We start from the raw sequence: 22,978 nt of genomic DNA on the forward strand, positions 1-22,978 counted from the left end.
CTTCCCTCTCATGGATTCTATCCTTCCACACAAGATGTAAGCACGGCAAACTCACATTGACATTCCCATCTCCATCCCCCTCCGGACCTCCATATACCTCGCCACACGACCCAATTTCATCAAGACATCGACATTGGCTTCTCTCGGCCTCAGGTTCCCGCCCAACTCCCTCTTGTAACTACCGGCACTGGTACTACCGTCCTCCAGCCCTTCGACAATGATGCTCCACTCCGCCACTGTCGCGCCTGCGCCAGCCATGTTCTTCGCCGTCGCCGTCCCATTGGCCAGACTGCCCCAGATCTGCAGCGTCGCATACTTCGCCGTGTACACCTTTCGTGCGGCCGGCACGTTGAACATGGTGATATTGCTCTCCAAGGGCCCGATGTTCAGAATCTCCGTCGCGTTGTACGCATTGGTGATTTTCAGCCGGTCATTGCTCGCGACTTCCAGCACGCCGGGCTGCCCACTCGAGCCGGCACTCGCGGCGCTCGGATTCTTCAGCGTGCCGTTGTGGAACAGGACCGAGTAATTCCACGGCGGCGCCTGCGCCCAGTCGAACTGCATCCCAGTCACGCGGTATCCCTGCGGCAGACTCACCGTGATGCTCGCGGTGCGGTTCGCCAGGGCGGGCTGCCACTTTGTACTGGCGGCGCCGTCGACGGCCGCGATCGGGAATTGGCCCGGCAGGAACTCGTCCGGCGAACTGACGGGCAGACACTGCGCGAGGTTGTTTGGCGTGGTCTTGAGCTGCCCGATCTGCCTGTTTTCGATCGTGATGCTCGAATTGGCGGCGAGGCTGAGCTTCTGGCGTGGCGGGCTCCCGATCGGTCCCACGAGCACGGGGATCGGCGTGTTCGCGTACGTGGCGTTGGGCACGGCGCCCTCGGCGGGCGACAGGCTGCCGTCCCGGCTGAGGACCGTGTGCGTCTGGTTGGAGTACGCGCTGATCGGCCAGCCGTACCAGTGGAATGTGCGGTACTTGATCTGCGGGATCTGCGGCGGCAGGCTCGGGTCGACGTGCAGATTGAAGTCCGGGACGAAACGAAGGCCCAGGTAGCCGAACAGCACGACTTGGTTGCTTCCGCCGTGGCCTGTGAGGAAAGGGTACGCCGGGTGCGTGCCGCCGTTGGCTTGGTAATTGTCGACCAGTTGCTCGGAGAACTGGAACCACGGACCCCGGAGGTACGGGTACGTCGAGGCCTGCTGGTAGGTGTACGACGAGCAGCCGGATGGAGACACCGAGTTCGCGATGATGCTGAACATGGCGTATGTCATGGCGGGTCCGTTGGTCGCCGTCTTGGCCGCGTAGTAGTCCAGGTCGGTGAGGCTGTCTTCGGAGGTGTAGTTCTGGCCGGTGAAGCCGAGGGGGAACGTGTTGAGGATGACGTCGGCTTGCTTGACGGCGACGCTGCCGTTCATCCCCACGTACTCGAGCGTGATGTCGGCTTCGGCATCCTTGGCGATCAGCACGTTGTCCGCTTGTACGTCCCATGTCGCGTTGGGCGTGCCGTTGAACATGGTGCGGAAGGCGTTGGCCTGGGTGAGATGTTGGCTGATCAGGGCGTTCGTGAAGGCGCCGTTGTCCACGTGGTTGGCGTATTCGTCGGGGTCGGTCATGTTGCGCAGTGCCCAGTTCGAGCCGTTCTTGACCAGGAGTTCGGAATACAGCGTCGCCACCGAGTCGTAGATTGGATACAGTGAATCCCGGAAGAACGACGTGTCTCCGGAGGCCACCCAGTAATTTGTGAATTCCAAGCCAATGTCGCCGTTGATGTGATACTCGTAATCCCAGCAGGGGCCGGTGGCCGTGCAGTTGCCGAAACGGCCGCTTGTCCATGGGAAGATGGCGGCATTCGACGAGAAGTGCGTTTTGTTCTTCGAAGACTGGTAGGCGGTCTTGACATTCGCGAGTGCTTGTTGGTACCGTTCCGTGCGATATTTGGCGATACCTTGACCCGATGCTGGGAATGCTGCGACAAGGCCCGGCTGCATCCAGATCTCGGCGTCCCAGAAGATCTGGCCGGCGTACGAGTCTGATCCCAGCCCGCCAACCGCGATGCTGTGGCTGTTGATTGAGGCGTTGTTGGACGCGATAAATGCGTTTTCAGATATCGTGTTCTGCAGCAGATGGTATGGATTGGCCACTGCTGCAATAGCTGCCTCGATAATGTATGGGTCATCTGGTAAACTTCCATTCTGGGGATATGAAAAGTCGTCCACCGAAGTCGTAGGGAAGTTGGCATTCCACTCGGCGATGTGACTTTGCAACGATGCGCTGTACCCAGCTTCTGCTGCCTTGAGTGCTGCATCTCTTGCGACTGCACGAGGCTGGACATATCCATCAGATGATGCAATGCCCACAAATTTTGTGATTGTCGCCATCTTGCCAGCCTGCAGGTGCATCTCGTACATGGAAGCGATTGACGACGCGTTGTTGCCGACGTACGGTCGATCCAAAGAGCCTGACTGGCCGGAGCTGACATTTGCACCAGTTTGCGAGACAGCGGCATACACCCACGCGGTCACGTTGCTGACACCATTCGGCGAAACAGAGGTGAATATGAGGTTCGCGTTTGCCGAGTCCATGCCGTTTTGACCGACTGTGGTCCGCACCGCGCAGTCTCCATTGAGAACATTGGCAATGCTGACATTGGTGGCTTTCGTGGCTGTTATGTTCATAGTGACGAAGCCTTGGTTCACATTGAGTCGGTGAGCAAACATCTGGTACGACACGTCGAATGAGCCATGATCGCCATTTGGCTTCCATGTGAACGCCCAGTTCATGAGACCATTCTTCATGTCCAGACTCGACTTGAAGTTGCTGATGGTGGATTTGTTCGTCGAGGCAGCGAGGAAGTTATTTCCACCCAGGTCCACGACTAGACCTCCCCAATGGGGGATCCCACTGATGGCAGTATCCCAGCCATACTGATTGAGCCAGGGGAAATTTGTGCCATTGAGCTTTGGTTGCGAGTCCCAGAAGCCGCCGACAGTCGCGAACGTTTGCCGTCGACCGAAAAGAGGCCAGCCATTGATGTCGTCACCGGCAACTGACGTGTCAACTTCGAAGAACGGACCGAGAGCGGCTACATTGATGCCGTGATAGCCGTTGGCGACTGTCGCCCGGGACTGGTAGTGTCCTGGGTCGAGGTTGGTGGTGGAGAGGACCCAGTTAGCAGCATCCCAGGTAACGCCTGGGAAGCGAGTCTTGTAGCTGGTAGAGGCATTGCCTGACTGAGCTGATGCTACGGAGAACAGCAGTCCAGCAGTGAGCAGAGCGATGAACGAAGTATCGGTCTTCCTCTTCATCTGTAGTTATGGTCTCAGCTATTTCTCCTATCGGATCTGTGATGCAGAGACTGACCTTGAAATACTGGGAGTGACCCTTCCCTCGTCATAGACGAAATAATGCTTTAGACCACAAACCCAGGACCTTCGTTCTTTCGGAGGCTCGAGTTCCACCGCAAGAGAGGTATACTGGATGGTAGAGCTCTCTTGAGGTGATTTACAGGGTTGGGAATGGGAAAGCGAGTTCGATGGAAGGCGGACACCTCGGTAGAGCTATGTACAGTGCCGGTCGATAGAAGCAAGTACTAATAGCACCCCGCTAGATCTTGGGTGGCTCGGTGGAAAAGAAGGAGTTACATCGAGTACTTGGCTGCTTGTAGCATCATTGAATGGATGCATCCCTCGTGTTTACCAGCTCTTCCACCACTCAGAGGAAGTGATTGTTCGTGTCCAGCTCTCCGTCATTGGGTGAAGGGTGCGGAGAAAGGTGGAAAAGTGACTGTGGGTGCAGATGGTGGTGGTAGCTTTAGCTGAATCGAGTTGGTGGAGGCGCAAGGCGCAGACGCCACAATGTCATACAGACACCCCGGACACTTGGCCCATGCAAGGGAGAGTCGGACTAATCCCATCAGTCGAGTGTGAGTGGTGGTGAGTGGTGGTTGAAAGGGATTTTCATGGTTGCAACGTGCCAGATCTCGGGCTGATGCATGCTCGTACTCGTACTGTGCTAACTACACAGGGATCCTTGTTGGCCCTGACAATCTTCTCCAGAAAGGTTCGGCTTACCCGGAATGCCAGTTGCAGCGGAGAGAAGATCACAAGAAATATTGTGTCAAAGGTGAATTCATACTATGATCCTTTGGTATGCCATGCTATGCTCTTTGCCCCATGTTCTTCCATGCTCCGCTTCGCTATGCTGTAATAACAATGAACCCGATAATTCAACCAGGCTATGCAAGTATAACAAAACTGCCAGTGATACCATCCCCACTGCAAGTCAAATACCTCCTCTCCTCCGTCTTTCTGGGTGATAATTTAGTTGTACTGCCAGGCAGCAGCTTGGCCCTGAGTGTAGGGAACAGCAAGCGGCACCACTGGGACACAGTCGTCAACATTGCCCAATGGAACTTCCGCACAGTCGATGTTGGCGAAGACCTGGTAAGCAATGCTGCCGGCGGTAGGGCAGGCCATGAAACCGTCCGCGCCGAAAGCGTTGGTGCTGACCGATCCGTATTGGGCTCCCTGCTCCAGGGAGTAGATGAAAGGATCGGTGACTGCGCCGTTGGGAATGACAGCGGAGTGAGCTTGAGTGAACATGAGCGCGCCACTCTCGGCTACGTAGACTTGTTGGCCTCCGGGAACTGCAACGGCCAGAGCACCATTGCCGACGAAGGCGGTGTCATTGCCCGGCGGGCAGTTGCTTGCTTGAGCAGTGCCAGTGAAGGGGCAAGAAGAGGCAGTTTGTGGCAAGTTGAGCCAGAATTTGCCGCTGTTGGCGTTGAAGGACTCGAAGTGGAATGGTTGGACGTCAGTACCAACGATCAAGCCATAGGCTGGTGCCGGGAAGGTGGCGGGGGCATCTGGGTTCTGGCCTGAAGAGCCGGTGGGTGCAGCTAGAGCCAGGGCTGGGAGAGAGGCGAGGACAGCGTTCTTGAATTGCATCTTGGGAGTTTATGAAGGTAAGAAATCGAGTGGGAAGCGAGAAGAGCTGTGAATAGTCTGACGAGGCTGGTTTGAGTGTAGCGAATTGATGCTAGTGAATGCTTTTAGCGATTGTTTGCTTTTCGGTGGATGTGTGCTTGTGGTTGCTATTGTTGTTGTTGATGCTGAAGATGATACCTGAACCGTTGATCAACAGCACTCCTATATACCTTGTTTGCCAACGCAAAGTCTTCCCCGAAGGATAGATCTTTTCGCGGATAGGGGAAAGTCACAATCTGGTGTAGACCTAGGGGTCCAGTCCATGATACAAAAGCCGCATGCCCGAAATAGTATCTAGCTCATAAGAATGAGAGCTTAACTGCACCAATTCTCGCTGAACTCAACTCCCTGTGGGGTACGGTCCTATTGCGTCCATTTTGCAACAGTCTGGGACGGTCACGAGATGGTGATTTGCTATTTCGAGAGCTGGACGCACGGTCGTTTCCATCGAAAGCACGGGGAAGGTGGTAGCCTTCAAATCGACCTTGGGTAGGAGTCGCAGGTGGTCCATGCTCAAGATTTGCCGTCAAAATCTGGCTCGAGGCCAAAATCCCCGACCCATTTTTTGACAGCACCAATGGCATGCATGGAAATGGTACCATCCATTGCAACACCACAGAATTTGCTCAGGTACTCCCATACGTTAGCACAAGCCCTAGACTTGGATGAGAGTCCAAACTTACCATGGATCACATAGAAGTAAAGTCAAGCTTTCCAGAGTCGGCCATTGAGTAGAACAATCGAATAGAGTCCAGCACTGGCGCAAGATCAAAACGGTCGTTGCAGCTGGCGCCACCGATGAAATCCCTCATACTCAGGATCATACAGGCGACGAGAACTTCGACGATGGCGATGAGATGCGCCTTGTTGGTCCAGAGCACAAACTTTCGAAGTGATCTTCAAGTACTTCCCTCGTCCTCGTCAACAACGGCTTCCCTCTGTCTTGGGGTCTCCGTCTGCCTTCTATGACCACTCTTTCTTCGACTCATCTGATAACTCTCGGATGTCGTTATTGCTTTTTCCCCGACATAATGCTGTCCGTCCCACTCTGTCTTGCAGATAGGACACGTCTGCGATCTCTGCATCCGGAAGAAATTCTGCGTACAAATATCATGCAACCGACAAGGACATTCCCGTCGCGCACATCGTTGACCCTGCACAAGTCCAATATCAGCCCTCACCATTCACCCGCATCGAGAAACCGACACTTACCACAGTTATGATCTCCTTGCAAGCATGACAGAACTTGATCTTCTCCCTTCTTGCCCCATCGTCGTCTTCATCATTGTACGTGTCGACGAGCCAGCCTTTCAACTCCATCAACGCCCGGGCACTCAGACTGTAAAAGCCGTGTCTACTCTTCTCGAGCCAGCCCTCTTCAAGCAACTTGTTCAGCATTGCCTCGGCGTCTCTAGCGCCCAGCATGCCAGCATTGGACTGCGTCGCACTCCCATTCTCCGTGTCCCGCCTACTGCCCTGCGCTCGCCCAACATGTATAGCGTCGATACCGCTCAGACACATAGCCTCCCTCTTTCCCTTGTTGTTTTGGCCATCAAACATCGCGTCAAGGAGCTTCTTGAGGTAGACAATCTCGTCGGGTGTGTATGTGGTGGCCAGCTGTGTGAGAGGATCACTCGTCGTATTGACCAACGCATAGACTCGTTCTCGGGTTTGTTGGTGAAATGTGCTTCTGATTTCGAGGTCGAGAGGGGATAGTCTGCGGTTCGCTTCTGCAATGTACATATTTAGGTCTTCGATGGTGGCATCTTGAGGCTGGACCTCGCGGCCGTCTCGGTAGGTTAAGAGTGCAGCAAGGATGGGTTTGGCGGTTTCGAGAGTCAATACGCTGCGAGCAAGAAAGGCTTGAAGAAAAGCCCGGTTCGAGTCGTCGTAGCCATCTGTATGGCCAAAGTCTGGCATACTTGCGGCAGTGTTGGTGGTAAGAAATGTGAGTGTGGTGGTTTGTTGTACAGTATTGCGCGTTGTAGAAAGCACTTTACGCGTCGGCCGAAAGACGCGTTTTTGCCGACGATTCGATACCTACACAGCGAAGCCAAAGACATACCAATAGATAGATATCCAATACCTTACACAGTCCATGCTTCTTCGCAAGTCCCATGCATATTGGTGCCAAGCAGACATTCCTTTCGAATCTACCTGAAAATCTCGTGATTGTCTATATTGCTCAAGAACCCTCATTTTGGGTTGCAATTCGATCCGCTCCTAAACATATGTACAACACCGCCTTTTCCCCGATATGTATGCCTCGACATCTATATTTATACCGCATGCCCGTTCGCTGCATGTTTGCCTCCCCCCTTGTCAGAGCCAGCCGCCAGCACTTCCTCCGTGGTCTTGACAATGATGTCAAACGCCGCCCTCACATACTTCTCCTCCGCATTCGGATTGCCGCTGACTACCCGCATGAAAGCCTTCCCTGCCGTACTGCTGCAGGTAATAAAGATTTCGCCACGCTCATTGATCAAGTCTCCAATCTGCTTCGTCACCGCATTGGCATCCTGCTCTCTCTGTTGCGCGGCCGATACCTGCGGGACAAAATCTGCGTCTGTCTCAGCCGTCCCTCCCGACGAGACCAGAGAGGGTTTGACTCTGAAACAAGTTAGACCAAAGGCAGGCGTGGTGATGATCTCGAAAAGATCGGAGCGGCCTCGGACAAGATCAGCGAACACCTCGCCAATCTTGATAGTCTTCCTGATGTGCTCCCTCATGCCTTCCAGACCGTAGCTGCGCATGACGAACCATATCTTCAGTGCACGAAACCGTCTGCCCAACGGAATCTGCCAGTCCCTGTAATCCGTGACGAGACCACTGTCCGTATGCTTGTTGACGTAGTATGCGGCGGAAATCGACAATGCACGCGTGAGATGGTTCCGGTCCTGCACGAACAGACACGACGCATCAAAGTTGACGAGCAACCACTTGTGCATGTTCATGTTGAAGGAGTCTGCGACTTTCATCCAGGGTGAATACTTCGAAGAGTACTCCGGACAGACCAGAGCGGCGCCGGCATATGCTGCATCGACATGCACCCACAGGTTTGGATGGGCCTTGAGCACGGGAGCCAGGCTCTCAAAGTCGTCCGTCGTGCAAGTCGAAGTCGTGCCCATCGTAAGTGTGATGTAATATGGTTCGAGGCCTTCTTCGTTACACTGTGCCAGAGCTGCCTCGAGATCTTGTCCCTTCAGCGAGAGCCCGTTCTCGAGCTTCGTCGGGATAGCACGGTACCTCGTACCCGCGATCAACGCGCCTTTCTGCGTGGACGAGTGCGTCTGGTCGGACGACAGCGCGATCAGTCGTCCGCGCAAGTACGCAATTCGATCCTCTCGCTCTCTCGAGTCCGGCGGAAGACCCTCGGCATCACATTTGCCATGGAGATAGCGCTCTCTCGCAGCGACCATGCACGTCACCACGGCCTCGGATGCCGAACCCTGGATCGTCCCTCCGCCGCCACTGGGAGACGTGCTGAGAAACTCTTTGGGCAGGTCAAACGCCTGCGCAAGCCAGTCCATCACCACGGTCTCAAGTTCCGTGCAGGCCGGGCTGCACAGCCAGTTGAACGCCGGAGCCGTGAATGCCGCCGAGTACATCTCGCCCAGCATGGATGGGTAGGTCACTCCGGCCGGGAAGAAAGCCATGAAGTTGGGCGACTGCCAGTGCGTGATGCCTGGCACAATCTTGGACGCGATGTCAGGCTGGATCTCAGACCACGGTTGTGGTTTTTCCGGTGCTGACTTGGGTAATTGAGGTGCCAGGAATCCAGGCTTGATGGTCGGCAGGACAGGGTAATCAGCTACATTTTGATTGTATGCAATGACTTCGGGCTGGTCAGTATCTGGGCTTTCCGCAGGATTTCATGAGCGGTGCCATACTCTCTTCTATAGCAGCGTGAGCCGCCTTCCTGAACTCGTCTGCGTTCATATCTAGACTCCTGGATCGATGGAAGGACCTGGATGAAGCCAACGCCGGGATAAATGAAGGTACTACGCGTACTAAAGCTCGGTTGAAGTTGGAGCATAAATACCACAACACCATCAACCCCTTCCCTTTTTGTCTAAAGATGGATCTAGAAAACAACAGAATACCGCCCCGAAGTGATGACAATTCGTTGCACGCCCTTCCAGAACAAATTGCAGTGTCAGATTGGGCTTGGATGGGATATGATATGAGAATTCATTCCGCGGCGGAAACAGTGCGCGCGAGGGAGACACCCTGTTGTGATTGGCCAGAGTCGATGCAGCCTCGTGAATACGAGTTCAGAGAGACCATATCTCAGGGAACTGCCATTTACTTGTTTGTGGTGTGTAGATAACAAATTCCGGCCGCTAGAACTGCTCGTCGTTTGTGCACACCGGAAGCGCAACTGGAGATGAGGTCTGGTTAATTTGTGCCATTTCCACCACATTGGGCAAGCAAGACAATTCGAGTCATTATTCTGGCTTTACATATTCGTCGGCGAAGTTCGCTATGACCCTGAGGTTCGCCTTGGCGCTTTTCAAGGATGGTCATCCTATGTCTTTTCGAACACAAAGACTCCCTTCCCAGGCCTGAAGCCGCCTAATGTCCCCTGCACAGCCGACCTGAGCGTGTCAAGCTCCGTCTTCCAGCCCCATTTGCACTCTTGAACCGGTATATCCTTAAATTTTCCCTCCCGCGTGAGCCGAAGCACATCATCGACAGTCTGCTTCTTCTGGTCGGGATGTCTGTCGCTCCATTTACTCACCCAGAAACCGGTGAAACTGATCTCCTTGAAAATCAACAACGACGCGGGTAGCATGAGAGGCTGTTTGCTCATGGCACCATACGTGACCATCGTTGCTTCCGGGCTCAAAAACTTGGCTAGTGCTGTAGCTGGCTTTCCTCCCACGCAGTTCAGCCCGACCTTGATCTGTTCTCGGCCTCCGTGGGTCCATTCCTTGATCTGGTCCCGGATTTCTCTGCTCATAAGCTCTTCTTCCGTAATGACTTTCGTCGCACCAATGTCGTACAGATCCTGCTTCAGTTTCTGCTCCTCCTCTTTGTCCTCCCGACCCCGGATCACGTTGATACTCTTGAAGCCCCACTCCTTGCCGAGTTGTATGGCAGCTCGCCCGACACCACTGTTGGCCCCATTCTGGATGAACCATTCGTCTCCTCGGAACCCCCACTTGGCAGAGTCCAGCAGCATGCGGTATGCAGTGCACGGGTTGACTGACACTGTCCCGACTTGCAATGGAGTCAAGCCTTCTTTATCGTCAATCTTCAGTAGCTTGCTCTCGTCAATAGCCATGTGTGTTCGCCATGTTCCCATACCCGTGCTCTTCATAATCACCCAATCGCCTTTGCTCAAAGTTTTGACCCCAGAACCAGTGCTGATGACTTCTGCGACTCCTTCGTTGCCCGCAACTGCAGCGGGTTCTGAGGTGCCGAGAGCTGTGTTCATCTCCGGCTTCGACGGGTAGACACCCTGGATCTGGTTGACGTCTGCGGGATTGATCGGAGCGACGAGCATGCGCAGAACTACGTTCGTTCCGGCGGCAGGAGATATTGAGTGGCCGTGCAGTGACAGGACATCTTGGGGCTCTCCATACTTTGAGTAGACGAGAGCTTTGGCTTGCTCGTAGCCATAGCTGCTGATTGTCCGGCGCTGGTCAATGGGTGTTGACCTCCGAGAACAGCTCCGGCATATCGGCCGGCTGTGTGAGGTCAAGGTCCGTGAAGCTGCCTTCAAGGGCTGTTGAGAGCGGAGGATGGAGACCATATCACCAGGCGATTTACAACAGTTTTCATTCACATTGCAAGATACAATCAAGTTTATGTGATGGTTATTTTGCTCCGCACAGCAGCAGCAGCAATCCGCACCATGTCATAGCCCGGCAGAATCTCGGTTATCCATGGAGATTAGGTAAGCTTACTCCGCCAATTACAAGCGCACAGTATGTTCAGGCAACTGCTAGCCAACTGCGACCATGAGGCCGCATAATCTCGCCTCGCCAAAAAATATATATATATATATATTATATATACCCCGAACTATACTTTATCCACTACCATCTTCGTTCAGGAAAGGGACCGAGGCCGCTTTAATCGGGGGCGCGACGGAGCATCGAGAAGGCCTGGCCGAGTACGTGAGAGCGTCGTGGGGCCCAGGCCAGAGTATTGGGGAGTGCGCCCGAGCACTGCGCGAGCCACAGGGAGCGCTGCCTGACGCCCATTCGCAGAAGCCAGTTCGGGCTCAAGGGTCCCGTTTGGGCCTCGGCTATAACTTACCTGTCGGCTAGGCATCTGTTTCAGATGCGCGTCAGGGAACCTGGTAGATTCCGTGCCCTTACACTGCTGCCTAAATTCCCCTGTAACCTTGGGCCTGGCGGTGCGCCAGGGCGTGTGGTCGAATTGTACGGAGGTGCGCACCTGGGCGTCGGTTTGACACTTACAGATTAGAGGATGGAAAGGGGAACCACCCTTGGCCGCATTGCCACTGCTAAGGCCCGCCCGGACAAGCCTATGACAGTGAGACATATGGCACCTTGACAAGCATTATGAAAACGATTTTCTGCGCCCAGAGTAGACGTGTCAATGGAATATGTTGAGAATGGACAACCGATCAGATGCGGGTCTCTTTGCGCCTGCGAATCGCATCCGCTCAGGCACTTTAGATGACAGCCTTTTCCTCTTTGAGCTATCTAATAGTTCTCTGCAGCCATGGCTGACTACACCGTCTTTCTGCGGGCCTCTGCTTATAGAACAGAAAGGGTCGTTCCGGCAAATCTGAAGAAAATCCTGGCCGACAACTACTTTGTAACTTCTCGCTCGGTGTTCTATGTTCCAGCTGCAACTGACGCGAACTCCGGATAAGAGTCAGACGATCGAGACGAGGCTACTAAAACCCAACATACCGCACAAACCTGACTCTTCGGGGTTCGCCAGAACGCGCGAGGAATGGATGAGTATCATTATGATCCCTTAGATGTTTCTCGACGCGAAATTCGATTGTTGGATCTCTGCCATGCCTCGGACGACCAGGAGGATGGCACGAAGAGCATCATCAGATGCGCAATCTTCTCAGTCTCACTTGACGAGGCACCTTCATATGAGGCACTTTCTTACGCGTGGGGCTCTACCGCCAGGGTGGCTAAGATCGTTGTCAATGGCAAGGAATGCCTGGTTCCTGGCAATGTGAGCATTGCATTAGAGTGGTTGAGACGGAGGAAGGTGTGCACCAACAAAGGATCATCCCAATCTCATCGGCGGCTCTGGATCGATGCCCTTTGCATCGACCAGGAGAATATTCCTGAGCGGAATATTCAGGTCGCAATGATGTGGTCGATATATGCCCGAGCATCGAGGGTTTTGGTGTGGCTCGGTGATGCCTGTGATGAGAGCGACCTTGCCATGATATTAGTTAGTGTCTTGGACTCAGGAACAAAGCCAGGCTCTACGATCACTCCGCCTGGGATCCTCTTCGGAGTGGAGAGATGCATCAACCCCTTCAGCTCGCTTCTAAAGCTCCACGACTCCACCGAGGGCGAGCAGATATACCCACACAAACCGAATGAGTGGATAGCATTCCAGAAGCTCATGAAGCGTCCGTGGTGGCGCCGAGTATGGATCGTTCAAGAAATCGCGGCCGCCAGGAGAGAATCTGGCACTATTTGGGTTGGTTGTGGGACAATCTGGCTGCCTTGGTGGATGTTTGAGCGGGCAGCGAAGCTCATACGTGAGTACCTGTCTTGCCCTAGTTACTTCCAACAACTTGGACACCTTGACATGGCCCTTTTCAGGATAGAATGCCTTACGGATCTACGTTCTCGGGCTCATAGGAACTTAGACGACATCACTGGGTTCATTTACCTCTTGACCCAAACACGTGACCATCTCGCAAGCGACCCCAGGGACAAGATCTTCGCTCTTTTAGGCTTTGTGCCTTCCATAGGTCTGCTCCCGGACTATACTAGAAAGGCAGAAGAGGTATACGAGGAGGTGACTAGGACGGTGATTGGATCCTCCAGGATACTTGGCATGCTCCTCCTCAATCGATTTCCCAAGAGCCTTGATCTCCCAACGTGGGTCCCTGACTTTTCGCGAAGCCAGTGGTCTTCGTCTTCTGGTTCAGTGAGTCAAGAGACTTATAACGCATCACATCCCACAGGCTTCTTCGGGGCAGACGGTAATCAGTGGGCGAACATAAGAGGATGCGCCCTCGACCCCAAAGATACAGCTGGGAAACTGAGCCTGACAGGATTCACATTCGATACTCCTCTCGTGATCGACGTGGAATGGTCCGGGGAACCGGAGGAGCAGCAATCGATGTTCTTCCACACAGTCCGGCGATATCAGCGCAGGCTGGCTGAATTCGATGGGAAATATTGTCGGGACCGCGTGGAGCAGCATGAGCGAGACGAGGCCTTCTGGCGTACTTTGATCTGGAACTCCGACGCATCCGGGCGGTATCCGGCCCCAGACATCTTTGGTGACCTGTTCTCAACCCTTACTACCTCGAGGCACTTCCTCCTGCCTTCCAGAAAGGTCGGAAGTGATGTAACTAATCTGGTCACTAAGATGGTACAACTGGTACATACGGAGCTTCCTGTCGAGGACCTCCCCATCCCCAACGTATCGTACCAACGGGCCCCGCAATGCTCTATTACAGAGCAGCATTTCTTCACGGATACCGCCGGCGTTTTTTCATTACATCGCAAGGATATCTTGGCTCCGGTCCAGCAGACATGCAGATGGGCGATCTTATCTGCATCTTGCTCGGTTCCAAATTTCCAGTCTGCTTGCGAAAGCGTGACTCTGACGGTGGCTACCATTTTGTGGGTGCTGCCTATGTTCATGAAATTATGCACGGAGAAGCATTGGCTGCACTGGCGCTGGTCTCACTGAAGGATCAGATTGAAAGATCCGACATGCCGCATTTGCCCCTGCAAGACTTCCAAATTTTCTGAACTGCCGAGTCTAGCTCCATACTGAGTACCTATGATCTACCAAGAATACTACGTTACCAATCGTATCTTCTAATTCGAACCTCCTTCCACTAGTACGTCTATCTAGCAACTCCTATACCAAGTCACGGGCTTGTCACTGCTCGTGACTCGACCTCCACCCATATTTCTACACCAAAACAGTCCTTTGTCCACGCCATCCTTACGCCCGGGCTGATAATCATGGTTAGAAATGTCGAGTTGCTAAGATAAGTTGGCAGCCACCAGTATACCAGTAGATGTCAGCGACTCCGCTGGCGACACATGATGGGCGATGTACTGCGTAATGGCTATGAGCAGTAACACCAGAAGTATGCCCAGCATGATGATGATAGTCCATTGCCACAGTAGGCGGGATGATCCCGGGTTGTAGACCTGTCACTCGAGGTCGCATACCGCAAGCTTTTGTGCTGGGTTCAGCTGAGTGTGGTATTCAGTACACCGACTGCTAAGGGACTGACACCTCAGACTGTACCTCCTGCTGGTATGCCGTCTTCTGCACGAGCAATGTTAGGTTACACCGATCTAATATTTTAAGTGCTACGTCTTAGGATCTCAAGGTCATTGAAGTTCAGAAACCAGTGTTCAAACTTCCAGCGGACTTCTGGGGCGGGGATGCCTGTCTTAGGCTGTTTTGTATACCAGGCGATCCCTCTTAGAGCTCCTTATCGGATAGGTACAAGAATCTTCAGCCCAATTTCGTCCTGTGATTTTTATTTCTGCCGGGACGTCTGTCCTCAGACATCCACCGTCCGAGGACACTTGTCTCGGCAGCGAGAGCTAGAGGCCTACGGAACTAATCCTGATATATCCTCTTAGAGATCTTACCTTTTATCAAGGGCCCGAAATAGGCTATTATTAATACTATCGGGTAAAGGTACTACGAGGCCGAGTATACGCGACGCAGGCGTATGTAAGGCTGGAGCCAATATAGGAGCCTCACCGGCATGTAGAGGAGTAGGAGTGAGCAGGGAGAGACGCGAGGGAGTTTGGTAGGAGCGTGCCAGAGCCACGAGGGAGCAGCAGGGAGCAGAAGGGGAGCGTAAAAGAGAGGAAAGGAGGAGAAGGGAGTGGATGAGGGAACAAGGCGGCTAAATAGTCGTAAGCGGGAGAGCAAAGCGGCGTAGGATTGGTCAGCGAAAGAATCGTGGGAGACGACGGTTCGGCATTTTATACGGAGGCGTGCACTATTACTATTGACCGCGCTAAATCGAATGATAATGTTATAAAAAGATATCAAGATTTCTTATCGGTTACCTTTAACGACGTCGCCCGGAGTTTCCAAAGTTATACAATTGACGCCTAAAGCGCTTATTAGTGTTTACTTAGTCTCCTTAAATAAGGGATAATCTTTAAGTATCGAGAGAGACTGATCGCCTAGAAGCCTAGGTATCAATAAAGGTCAATCACTTAGAAGCTAAAAAAAATTGACTGTTAAGTAGTAGCTCCTTATTATTTAACTTAGTGCGATCAATAGTAATAGTGTACGCCTCTATATATATATAATCCCCGAATAGTCGACGTCCACGATCTTTTCGCTGACTTATCCCTCGCCGCTTTACTCTCCCGCTAACGACTATTTAGTCGATTCGCTCCCTCGTCCGCTCTCTTCTGCTCCCTTCCTCTCTTTTACGCTCCCCTTCAACTCCCTTCTACTCCCTAGGGGCTCTGGCCTGCACCTGCAGTCCTCTCTTACGTGCCGCTGAGGCTCCCGTTCGGGCTTTAGTCTTATAGGCGCTAACGTCGCGTATATCCTAGCCTCTAGTAGCTTTTCCCGATTATATTGTTGTGGAGATGATCGTTGCTCCTAATAGTTAGGGGGTGGACGAGGGCCAAGGAGGCAGGTGTCAGGAGTATCAAAGCGGTATATAGAAGGCACGTAGATAGTTAGATAGCACAGACACAGCACGATCGAGCATACATGCGAGATCTCGAAGATAGCCGTCGTGGACATCTCTATACCGACACGACTCTACCCACAACAATGAACTCGACAAGCACCACTGAGTTGAAGAGGATAAGCCAAAGCTCGCTTCCCAATCATCTCAAAGATGAAATGGATTTCGTTGACTCCTCATTTTTTAAGACAGCTGGCCGAAAGCTGCCACGTCCCGAACAACTTGGTGCCTCGCGAGAAGGCATTATCATTATCTCGGAAATGCAGCTTGTTATCAAATTTGGACCACGTGTGACAATTGACGAAGCAGTGACAATGTGGATAGTTAGGAAGTGTCTTGGTTCTCAAGTTCCGGTTCCAGAGCTTTTTGGATGGCGTGTCTATCAGGACACTGTTTTTATCTACATGGAACTTATATCTGGAGTAACTCTACAAGAATGTTGGAGCGACATGGACCTCTCAGACAAGGACGCTATCTGTGGTCAGCTTCGTGATATACTTTCCTCCCTACGACAACTCGAACAAGAAAATACATTTATTGGTGAGTTAGAAATTCACGATTTAACAAGGCTTCTATACTAATTATTTCCTCGTAGGATCTATTACTCGAGGTCCATTAATCGACAGAGTCTTTTATGATCGCCCAAAGGCCGGACCATTTGATACAATTCACGAGTTTTACCACTGGCTCGAATGGCTTCCCCAACGATTCTTATCACTTTCCCAGAGATATCAAGATCCGTATCTTAATCTGATGCCGAAAGATACAACTATTAAATTCACACATGCTGATGTACATCCTACCAACATAGTTGTCTCTACATCGGCCTTCGGTCCACCGCGGGTGCTTGCGCTGATCGACTGGGGCCAATCTGGGTGGTATCCAGACTACTGGGAATTCTTCAAAATGTGTTACACCACACACTGGGAAGACGAGTGGCAGAAAAGTTGGATCCCAAGGATGATCGAGCCTTATGAGCACGAAAAGTATCTTATGGATGAATATACTGCAACCATCGGAGCTTTATAATCAAGGCTCTCAACAACAGCTCGAGAGCATTACGCTCCTTGAAACGAATTTTGATGACGGTCCCCACCGAAAGAGTTGTTGTGCACCAGGTCAAGATGCAGAATCCTAGCCCCCAGCTGTACGGCACGCAGAGCTGAGTGCTAACTACGGCGACTGAAGATCTTCAATTTTGACCATCTCCCCAGGAATTCGCAAGTCTGGTTTTGGCGAGCCCGAAACAAAACGCCAGAAGAGCCCGTCACACGGATGCCGACAGTGACACCCATATCATCAAGGACCCTGGTCGAGACGCAGACGGTGGACGGGGTTGTGCTATGGAGGGATTGGGGACCTTGAGGGATGGCCACAATGTAGTCTCAGTGGGATAGTGGCATCTACAAATAGACGAAAACGAGCCAGTAGATGGTCATCGACTTGGAGATAGGTAGGCTCGGTACGAAGGCGCTATCTACTGTATCAATCGGTATCATAAATTTGGAAACACTAGTTATAGACGACTCGTTTATTGGTATGTCTGCACTTCGTAGATGATCGGGCAATACTCTGCTAAATAGGTCAAAAAACTTTCGAATTCTTGAAGTAAAAACTTACCATAAACGCTAGGATTGAACGCGTTACCACGCCAGGAGTAGGCTACTAAGAGCACAGCTAGGCAACTATAGCCGAGGACCCAAAAGCGCACCTAAGCCTGAACTGGCTTCTGCAGATCCGTATTAGGGCAGCGCTCTCTGTGGGCTCGCGCAGTGCTCGGGTGTGCTCCCTCAGTACTCCCCCGGTGTTCCACGTACTCTGCCGTGGCTCCCTTGACCCTTTCCCGTGCTCGGCCGGGGCGCCCTCGATGCTCCGTCACACGTGCGATTAAAGCGGCCGCGCTCCCTTTCCTGAACGAAAATGGTAAGGGACAAAGCACAGTTCGGGGCATATAATATATATATATATATAAAGCCATCAGAACCTCTCCTTTAACCAATTCAGCATCAATTCTTGCAAAAAAGACACAAAAACAATCAACAATGAGGATTCGCTGCTCGTCACCGACGCAACTACTAACTCATCGGCATGCGGCTTAAGTACGGCTGAGCGGACGGGAAGCCCTGTTGATTACGCATCCTATGGTCGATTGTGAAAGTAAGTCTAGCACTAAAATTCATATCCCTAGTATTTTCAACGTGATCAGCTTAACCCGTTATACCCTACCTATGGGTGCCTGGAAACTTCCACCTTAAAGCTCTTAGCGGTTGACACCGTGCGTAACCGTGGCACCATGGTTGCAACACTGTCATGAACTCCTGACATGATCCAGGAGGTCATGGTATCAGCATTGCACTCGGGCAATTTTAACGATAGTTTGCAGGCTGCGAGCTCCTCTATACGGCTGCAGATGCGGAAGCTGTCCATTAGCCCCGCCTAGCTTGTGCCTGATCCAAAAGATTCTGCTAGATTATTGATTCCGGCATGCCTACGTGCTGCATTCTGACCAGCAATTGCTCTCTACAAAAAGGCAGGACCGTCGACCTTGATCAAAGAAGGCCATTGACCCAGGCATCCTTCGGCATCAATATTGTCGACATTTCGGGTAAGTTCGAAAAGTCCGCCATGTCGAAGGCGAATGCGGAATCATCCCAGAAGTTCGGCGAGAAGGACTCCGGGCCATTTCTGCTTGGCAAGGGTGCTGCTCCAGCTGCAGAGTGCGGCGTTGTCTGATCCATTGGCAAAAGGAATTGCGTGTTCACGCTCAGCTCGACATCATCTGCCGGCCCACCATCACTGCTGACTGTTGGTGACGATGAGACGGCGTAATCAAGCAAATCCCACAACATGGCCGTTTCGACTTTCGGCGGATGGACTGGTCGAGCGGTGTTGTTGTACGGTGCGGCAAGCTGCGCGAGTTTGGATAGCTTCGCTTTCTACACAGCAAAGTCAGCAACTGCAGCATCGTGCTGGCAGGAAGAAAGGTGGACGACTCACCGTGTGGAGCAGGTGAGGGTATTCAGCTCCCATTCTTTCCACGAAATATTGCAGCGTCTCAAAATCTCTGGTCGCTCTGAGACCAAGAGCTTCATCTTTCGAGAATCGTAGAAAAAACTGCGCTGTCGCGATCATTGAGGCGAGGTGCGCGATGAAGGGATCATGGATCCTGAAATCCCTCTCTTCGCAAATGTTGAGCAGCTGCACGACCCAGGTCGAATGTAAGATTGTCTGGTCTATCGCCTGCTGAAGGAAAGAAGGCGATCGAAGCCTTTGCTCCCCATGGATCCGAGCAACGTGCAGGAACGGGTGATTCAAAGTACAGTGTATGGTGTGATAAATACACTGTGTGAAGATCCAGGGTGCCCAGTATGATCTGTTCTTCGACAAATCTATGCTCGCCCTCTCATGAAATTTCGCGTTAGTGAACCGGTGCACCTCGGGAAAGATTGTCTCAAATTCAGACATTCGTGCTTTGATCTGAGCATAGCCGGAATTGGCGACCCATGCATATTCGCGATTGCCTTGTTTGATGCTCTTGAGGTATCCCATCAGGCGGCCCCAGATCGTCAATAATTGCAACGCGTAAGAGTTGATGCCAACGTCCTTCTCTGCTTGAAAGCGTCCATCATTTGAGTCCATAGCGGTATGAGGAAACGAGATCGTCTCTCCTGACGATGCGTAGGATGGCATATCGGGAAGTATGCCTTCATCGGAGATGGCGGGGAGAGTTCGCAGACTGCTGCCGTGGATTCGATCGAGGATAAATAGGCTCCAACAGCATCTGGAAAGATCAGACTTCCTCGTCGACGTCCTCCCACCTTCCGACATTGCCAAGGTCGAACAAATGACGACTCTTGCAGCGACTCCAGAAGCCATCCATGCTCTGACCATCTTGCCATCATAGATCTCTGCCATACCGAGAAGGCACAAAGCTTGCAGCACCCCCAGAGTGACCGTGGGCTCGGCAGCGCGACGGAAGAGTACATCTCGAGCCGAGCTTTTGTAAAACTCTACAGCTTTCGATTGGACGCCTTCGAAGAACTGGTTGTGGGAAAATCGAACAGTGAGCGCGAGGAAACTGTCGAGGAGAGCTCCGGAGAAGTCTTCGGCTTGTGATCGGAGCGTAGAGACGTCGAAAAGTGGCAAAGGCTGATCGGATATCTTCTCAACGTAGAGTGTCACCAAAGACTGCAGCACTTCGGAAGGGGGGTATGGCCTGGATCATGTTACTATTTGTATCCGGCAGCACTATGGACTGAACAAGCCGGCGACAGGAGTGACTCAGTTTGACAAGAGGAGCTCCCAAGGCCTGGTAGCGAGCTCGTCTGGACGTGAGATGGTTTCCCGCTCAGCACCAAAACAGTGAACTCGTATGCGGAACGGATGTGCCCCTGGCTTGAAGCCATCTTCGATCTTGAAGTGAGGGGCGACGTTTCGGGGCATAAAAAGCATGACTATCTTATACTGGTTGACATGGGCGAACCACGTCTACCATACAGTGCCAGCTTTTGAATGGGCTAAAGGAGGTATGGGCTTACCTGCTGGTAGCATCAAAGTCTGCAGTCCGACTTCCGTGGCCGTGAGCGCCCCCATATGGTGGGCTTCTCCCTCCCGGCGTCGAAGGAAACTGTTCTGTCCGAGAGGAAGCTTCTGCTGATTGTCTTTCAACAAGTGTACTGTGCAGTATTAGCAGATGGTCAAGTCTGCAAAGAGTACTCCTAGTTGACAGATCAGGACTTTGCAAAAGTTGACCAAGTTGCCGCCTTGCCACAAGGCACTGTACAAAGTCGTCACTGAACTGGAAATATCCCTGCCCAGAAGGTGCCGCTGGTGCGGTCAGGTAATCAGAAGGTACCATCATGTACCTACTTAACAGCTTCCATAATCTGATCGACTCGGGCTTCCAGTCGTTCAACGCGGTCCGCGGGATGGCGGCCTTCCTGCGAATCAAATACCTCAACAACTGGTCGGGAGGGTTTCATAAGGTCACTGACCCTTGCTCTGGGATTCCGCGGGGCCTTTTCGACTCTGGCAACGGGTGGGCCATTGCTTGAGAGATACGTGCATGGCTGGTTGAGACGACTACAAAAGGAGCACGCCGGTCGTTCTCCGGGACATTTTGTCTTTTTCCTCCTGGTTATATTCAACCGAAGGCTTCTGGGGAGAAGTGAGGAGGTCGTACCTGCAAGGCTCGCAAGCCTGTTTTACACGGATGGGTGGTGGCGTGCTGTCGCTCATGCTAGGAATAATCTGGCTCCTCTTCGGCCACCAGTATGCAGCGAATCGATAGGAGTATACCTACTAGTCGAGGACGGATGAGAAGCAGAACGGCTGCTGGGCACGGATGAAGAGCAAGACGGAGGACGGAAGCGGGAAGTGCAGGTTTTAAGTCACAGGCGATGCACAAGCCCGGTCAGTGCGCCAAGTAACCTAACCTTAGGGGTGCCTGGCAGACTCACTCCCTGAGGCATGATGAGGTTAACTTGGTAGGCTAACCTCTGCTAGCGGGCTTCAATTCAGGCCCTGTTTGGGTCTACAGTTAAACTCGCCTTTGCTCTCATCACGCGCCCGTCATCTGGTCCTTTTTCTCTTCAATTGTCCACCACACGCGATACGGAGTACTACCTTACCTCATCTCGTCGAACCATCGTGATGAAATGAGGGCAAAGATTGCGCATAGAGAAGAAAATCGACCCCCGGAATTTGAGAGACTGTCCATCAATGCTCATTCTTCACAGGTTGCCTCGGGCCATTTGCTCTCTCTCAATAGCTTCAAAAAGCGCTTTGAAGTTTCCAGCACCAAAACCCGAGAAATTGTTCCTCTGAATGATCTCAACAAACACTGTTGGCCGATCCAGCAAGTGTTTGGTGAAAAGTTGCAGTAAGTAACCACCTTCGTCGAAATCGATGAGGATTCCAAGCTCTTTTAGTTTGGCAAAATCCTCATTGAGCTTCATACCGGAACTTTCCAATCGTTTGGTCATGGCCTCATAGTAGGTATCAGGCACGCTGATAAATTCGATACCACGCTCCCGCATGTTGATCACTGTCGAAATGATGTCTTCCGTTCTCAGAGCAATGTGCTGAATACCAGCACCATTATAAAAGTCGACATATTCCTCGATTTGAGATTTCTTTTTGCCCTTGGCTGGCTCATTGATGGGCATCTTGATCTTTTCATCAGGACTGGCCATGACAACTGATTTCAGCGCAGAATAATCTGTGCAGATATCTTTGTCGTCCACTGACCAGAATCTGTGAAAGCCGAGAGTCTTTTCATAATAATCGCAGGCGGCTTCCATCTCATCCCAATCTTGGTTCCCAACGCAGTGGTCAATATGCATCAGATCGACTTTCGGCAAGTATTTCGAAGCCTTCTGGATCTCCTTTACCGCTCGATAGCCTGGGAAGAAGGCGCCATGATATTGGTGACGTTCGATCAAAGTGTGGATGGTGTCTCCATATGTCCGAATCTGGGCGTACGTCGCTGAACCAGAATCGTCGCTAACGGTTTGAGGTTCTTGTACTGAATGCGCGCCCTTGGCCACCGCGGCATCATACACTGCCACAGCGTCGTCGACTTCAAAAGCAACGTCGCGAACCGCATCACCGTGAGCTCTTATATGGTTGTGCATCTCCTCAAGAGCTTGTCGATCTTCATCGGACAGTGACACACCCTTGCAGTCAGGGCTTTGCAACGGCGAGGTGAGGACAAAAGTGACATCGCCGTTACGGATAACGTGCGACGCAATGGCCCTCGAACCTGTTTCCAGCCCACGGTAGGCTATCTTCTCGAAGCCCATCTGAGAGATGTAGTACGCTGCGGCTTGTTTGGCATTGCCAACCCACCAATGTACGTGATCATACCCTTGATACCTGACCACTTTCTTTGATGTCTTAGGAAGGGTAGGGTTCGAGAATTGATCTTGGTATGTACTGCTGAGATTGTGACTTGGTACAGGTGTAGGTGCCAACGCGATGGGTGCCATGATGCTCGAAATCTGGTTTGATGTCGATCCAAAATCTGCCAGAGCGCTGTACGGAGGAAAAGCAAATTTCAAGAGGTTCACTGATGCTTTATTACTGTTCACATGCTTACGAACCGGAAGC

At 52.3% G+C, this 22,978-nt stretch overlaps 9 protein-coding genes and 1 non-coding gene across 13 annotated transcripts; 2 read left to right on the forward strand and 8 right to left on the reverse strand.

Annotated features, from left to right (window-relative positions):
- Positions 1 to 51: 51 nt before the first annotated feature.
- PV05_04537 (uncharacterized protein) lies at positions 52 to 3,309 on the reverse strand (the record flags this gene model as incomplete). Its single annotated transcript, XM_013460946.1, has 1 exon — positions 52 to 3,309. The coding sequence occupies one exon, from the start codon at positions 3,307 to 3,309 to the stop codon at positions 52 to 54; it is 3,258 nt and encodes a 1,085-aa protein (XP_013316400.1).
- A 1,014-nt stretch (positions 3,310 to 4,323) lies between these two features.
- Positions 4,324 to 4,950, reverse strand: PV05_04538 (uncharacterized protein; the record flags this gene model as incomplete). Its single annotated transcript, XM_013460947.1, has 1 exon — positions 4,324 to 4,950. One exon carries the CDS (start codon positions 4,948 to 4,950, stop codon positions 4,324 to 4,326), a length of 627 nt encoding a protein of 208 aa, XP_013316401.1.
- A 938-nt stretch (positions 4,951 to 5,888) lies between these two features.
- Positions 5,889 to 6,909, reverse strand: PV05_04539 (uncharacterized protein; the record flags this gene model as incomplete). The annotated part of the gene is made up of 2 exons (XM_013460948.1): positions 5,889 to 6,086; positions 6,202 to 6,909. The coding sequence occupies 2 exons, from the start codon at positions 6,907 to 6,909 to the stop codon at positions 5,889 to 5,891; spliced, it is 906 nt and encodes a 301-aa protein (XP_013316402.1).
- A 160-nt stretch (positions 6,910 to 7,069) lies between these two features.
- On the reverse strand, positions 7,070 to 9,141 carry PV05_04540 (uncharacterized protein). Its single transcript, XM_013460949.1, has 2 exons — positions 8,880 to 9,141; positions 7,070 to 8,824 (listed from the first exon to the last, which is right to left on the reverse strand). The coding sequence occupies exons 1-2, from the start codon at positions 9,040 to 9,042 to the stop codon at positions 7,269 to 7,271; spliced, it is 1,719 nt and encodes a 572-aa protein (XP_013316403.1). The 5' UTR covers positions 9,043 to 9,141; the 3' UTR covers positions 7,070 to 7,268.
- Positions 9,142 to 9,209: 68 nt separating this feature from the next.
- On the reverse strand, positions 9,210 to 10,802 carry PV05_04541 (uncharacterized protein). The gene has a single exon (XM_013460950.1). The coding sequence runs from the start codon at positions 10,745 to 10,747 to the stop codon at positions 9,518 to 9,520; it is 1,230 nt and encodes a 409-aa protein (XP_013316404.1). The 5' UTR covers positions 10,748 to 10,802; the 3' UTR covers positions 9,210 to 9,517.
- Positions 10,803 to 11,925: 1,123 nt separating this feature from the next.
- PV05_04542 (uncharacterized protein) lies at positions 11,926 to 13,934 on the forward strand (the record flags this gene model as incomplete). The annotated part of the gene is made up of 2 exons (XM_013460951.1): positions 11,926 to 13,524; positions 13,719 to 13,934. The coding sequence occupies 2 exons, from the start codon at positions 11,926 to 11,928 to the stop codon at positions 13,932 to 13,934; spliced, it is 1,815 nt and encodes a 604-aa protein (XP_013316405.1).
- A 2,020-nt stretch (positions 13,935 to 15,954) lies between these two features.
- On the forward strand, positions 15,955 to 16,897 carry PV05_04543 (uncharacterized protein; the record flags this gene model as incomplete). The annotated part of the gene is made up of 2 exons (XM_013460952.1): positions 15,955 to 16,408; positions 16,464 to 16,897. 2 exons carry the CDS (start codon positions 15,955 to 15,957, stop codon positions 16,895 to 16,897), a joined length of 888 nt encoding a protein of 295 aa, XP_013316406.1.
- A 1,002-nt stretch (positions 16,898 to 17,899) lies between these two features.
- PV05_04544 lies at positions 17,900 to 18,017 on the reverse strand. The gene has a single exon (XR_001230714.1). It is a non-coding gene; the product is annotated as a 5S ribosomal RNA (ribosomal RNA).
- A 196-nt stretch (positions 18,018 to 18,213) lies between these two features.
- On the reverse strand, positions 18,214 to 21,203 carry PV05_04545. 4 transcript variants are annotated; one of them, XM_013460956.1, is made up of 6 exons: positions 21,051 to 21,203; positions 20,863 to 21,001; positions 20,734 to 20,808; positions 20,407 to 20,544; positions 18,866 to 20,084; positions 18,214 to 18,804 (listed from the first exon to the last, which is right to left on the reverse strand). In XM_013460956.1, the coding sequence occupies exons 2-6, from the start codon at positions 20,913 to 20,915 to the stop codon at positions 18,418 to 18,420; spliced, it is 1,872 nt and encodes a 623-aa protein (XP_013316410.1). In that variant the 5' UTR covers positions 20,916 to 21,001; positions 21,051 to 21,203; the 3' UTR covers positions 18,214 to 18,417. The 4 variants fall into 4 exon arrangements, with proteins under 4 accessions (XP_013316410.1, XP_013316408.1, XP_013316407.1 ...); XM_013460954.1 differs by having other exon boundaries at positions 20,407 to 20,808; XM_013460953.1 differs by having other exon boundaries at positions 20,738 to 21,001.
- A 43-nt stretch (positions 21,204 to 21,246) lies between these two features.
- Positions 21,247 to 22,947, reverse strand: PV05_04546 (4-hydroxyphenylpyruvate dioxygenase). Its single transcript, XM_013460957.1, has one exon. It carries the CDS (start codon positions 22,855 to 22,857, stop codon positions 21,601 to 21,603), a length of 1,257 nt encoding a protein of 418 aa, XP_013316411.1. The 5' UTR covers positions 22,858 to 22,947; the 3' UTR covers positions 21,247 to 21,600.
- Between the last annotated feature and the right edge of the window lie 31 nt (positions 22,948 to 22,978).

Source organism: Exophiala xenobiotica (assembly GCF_000835505.1).
Source record: "Exophiala xenobiotica strain CBS 118157 unplaced genomic scaffold supercont1.3, whole genome shotgun sequence".
Taxonomy (NCBI): Eukaryota; Fungi; Ascomycota; class Eurotiomycetes; order Chaetothyriales; family Herpotrichiellaceae; genus Exophiala; species Exophiala xenobiotica.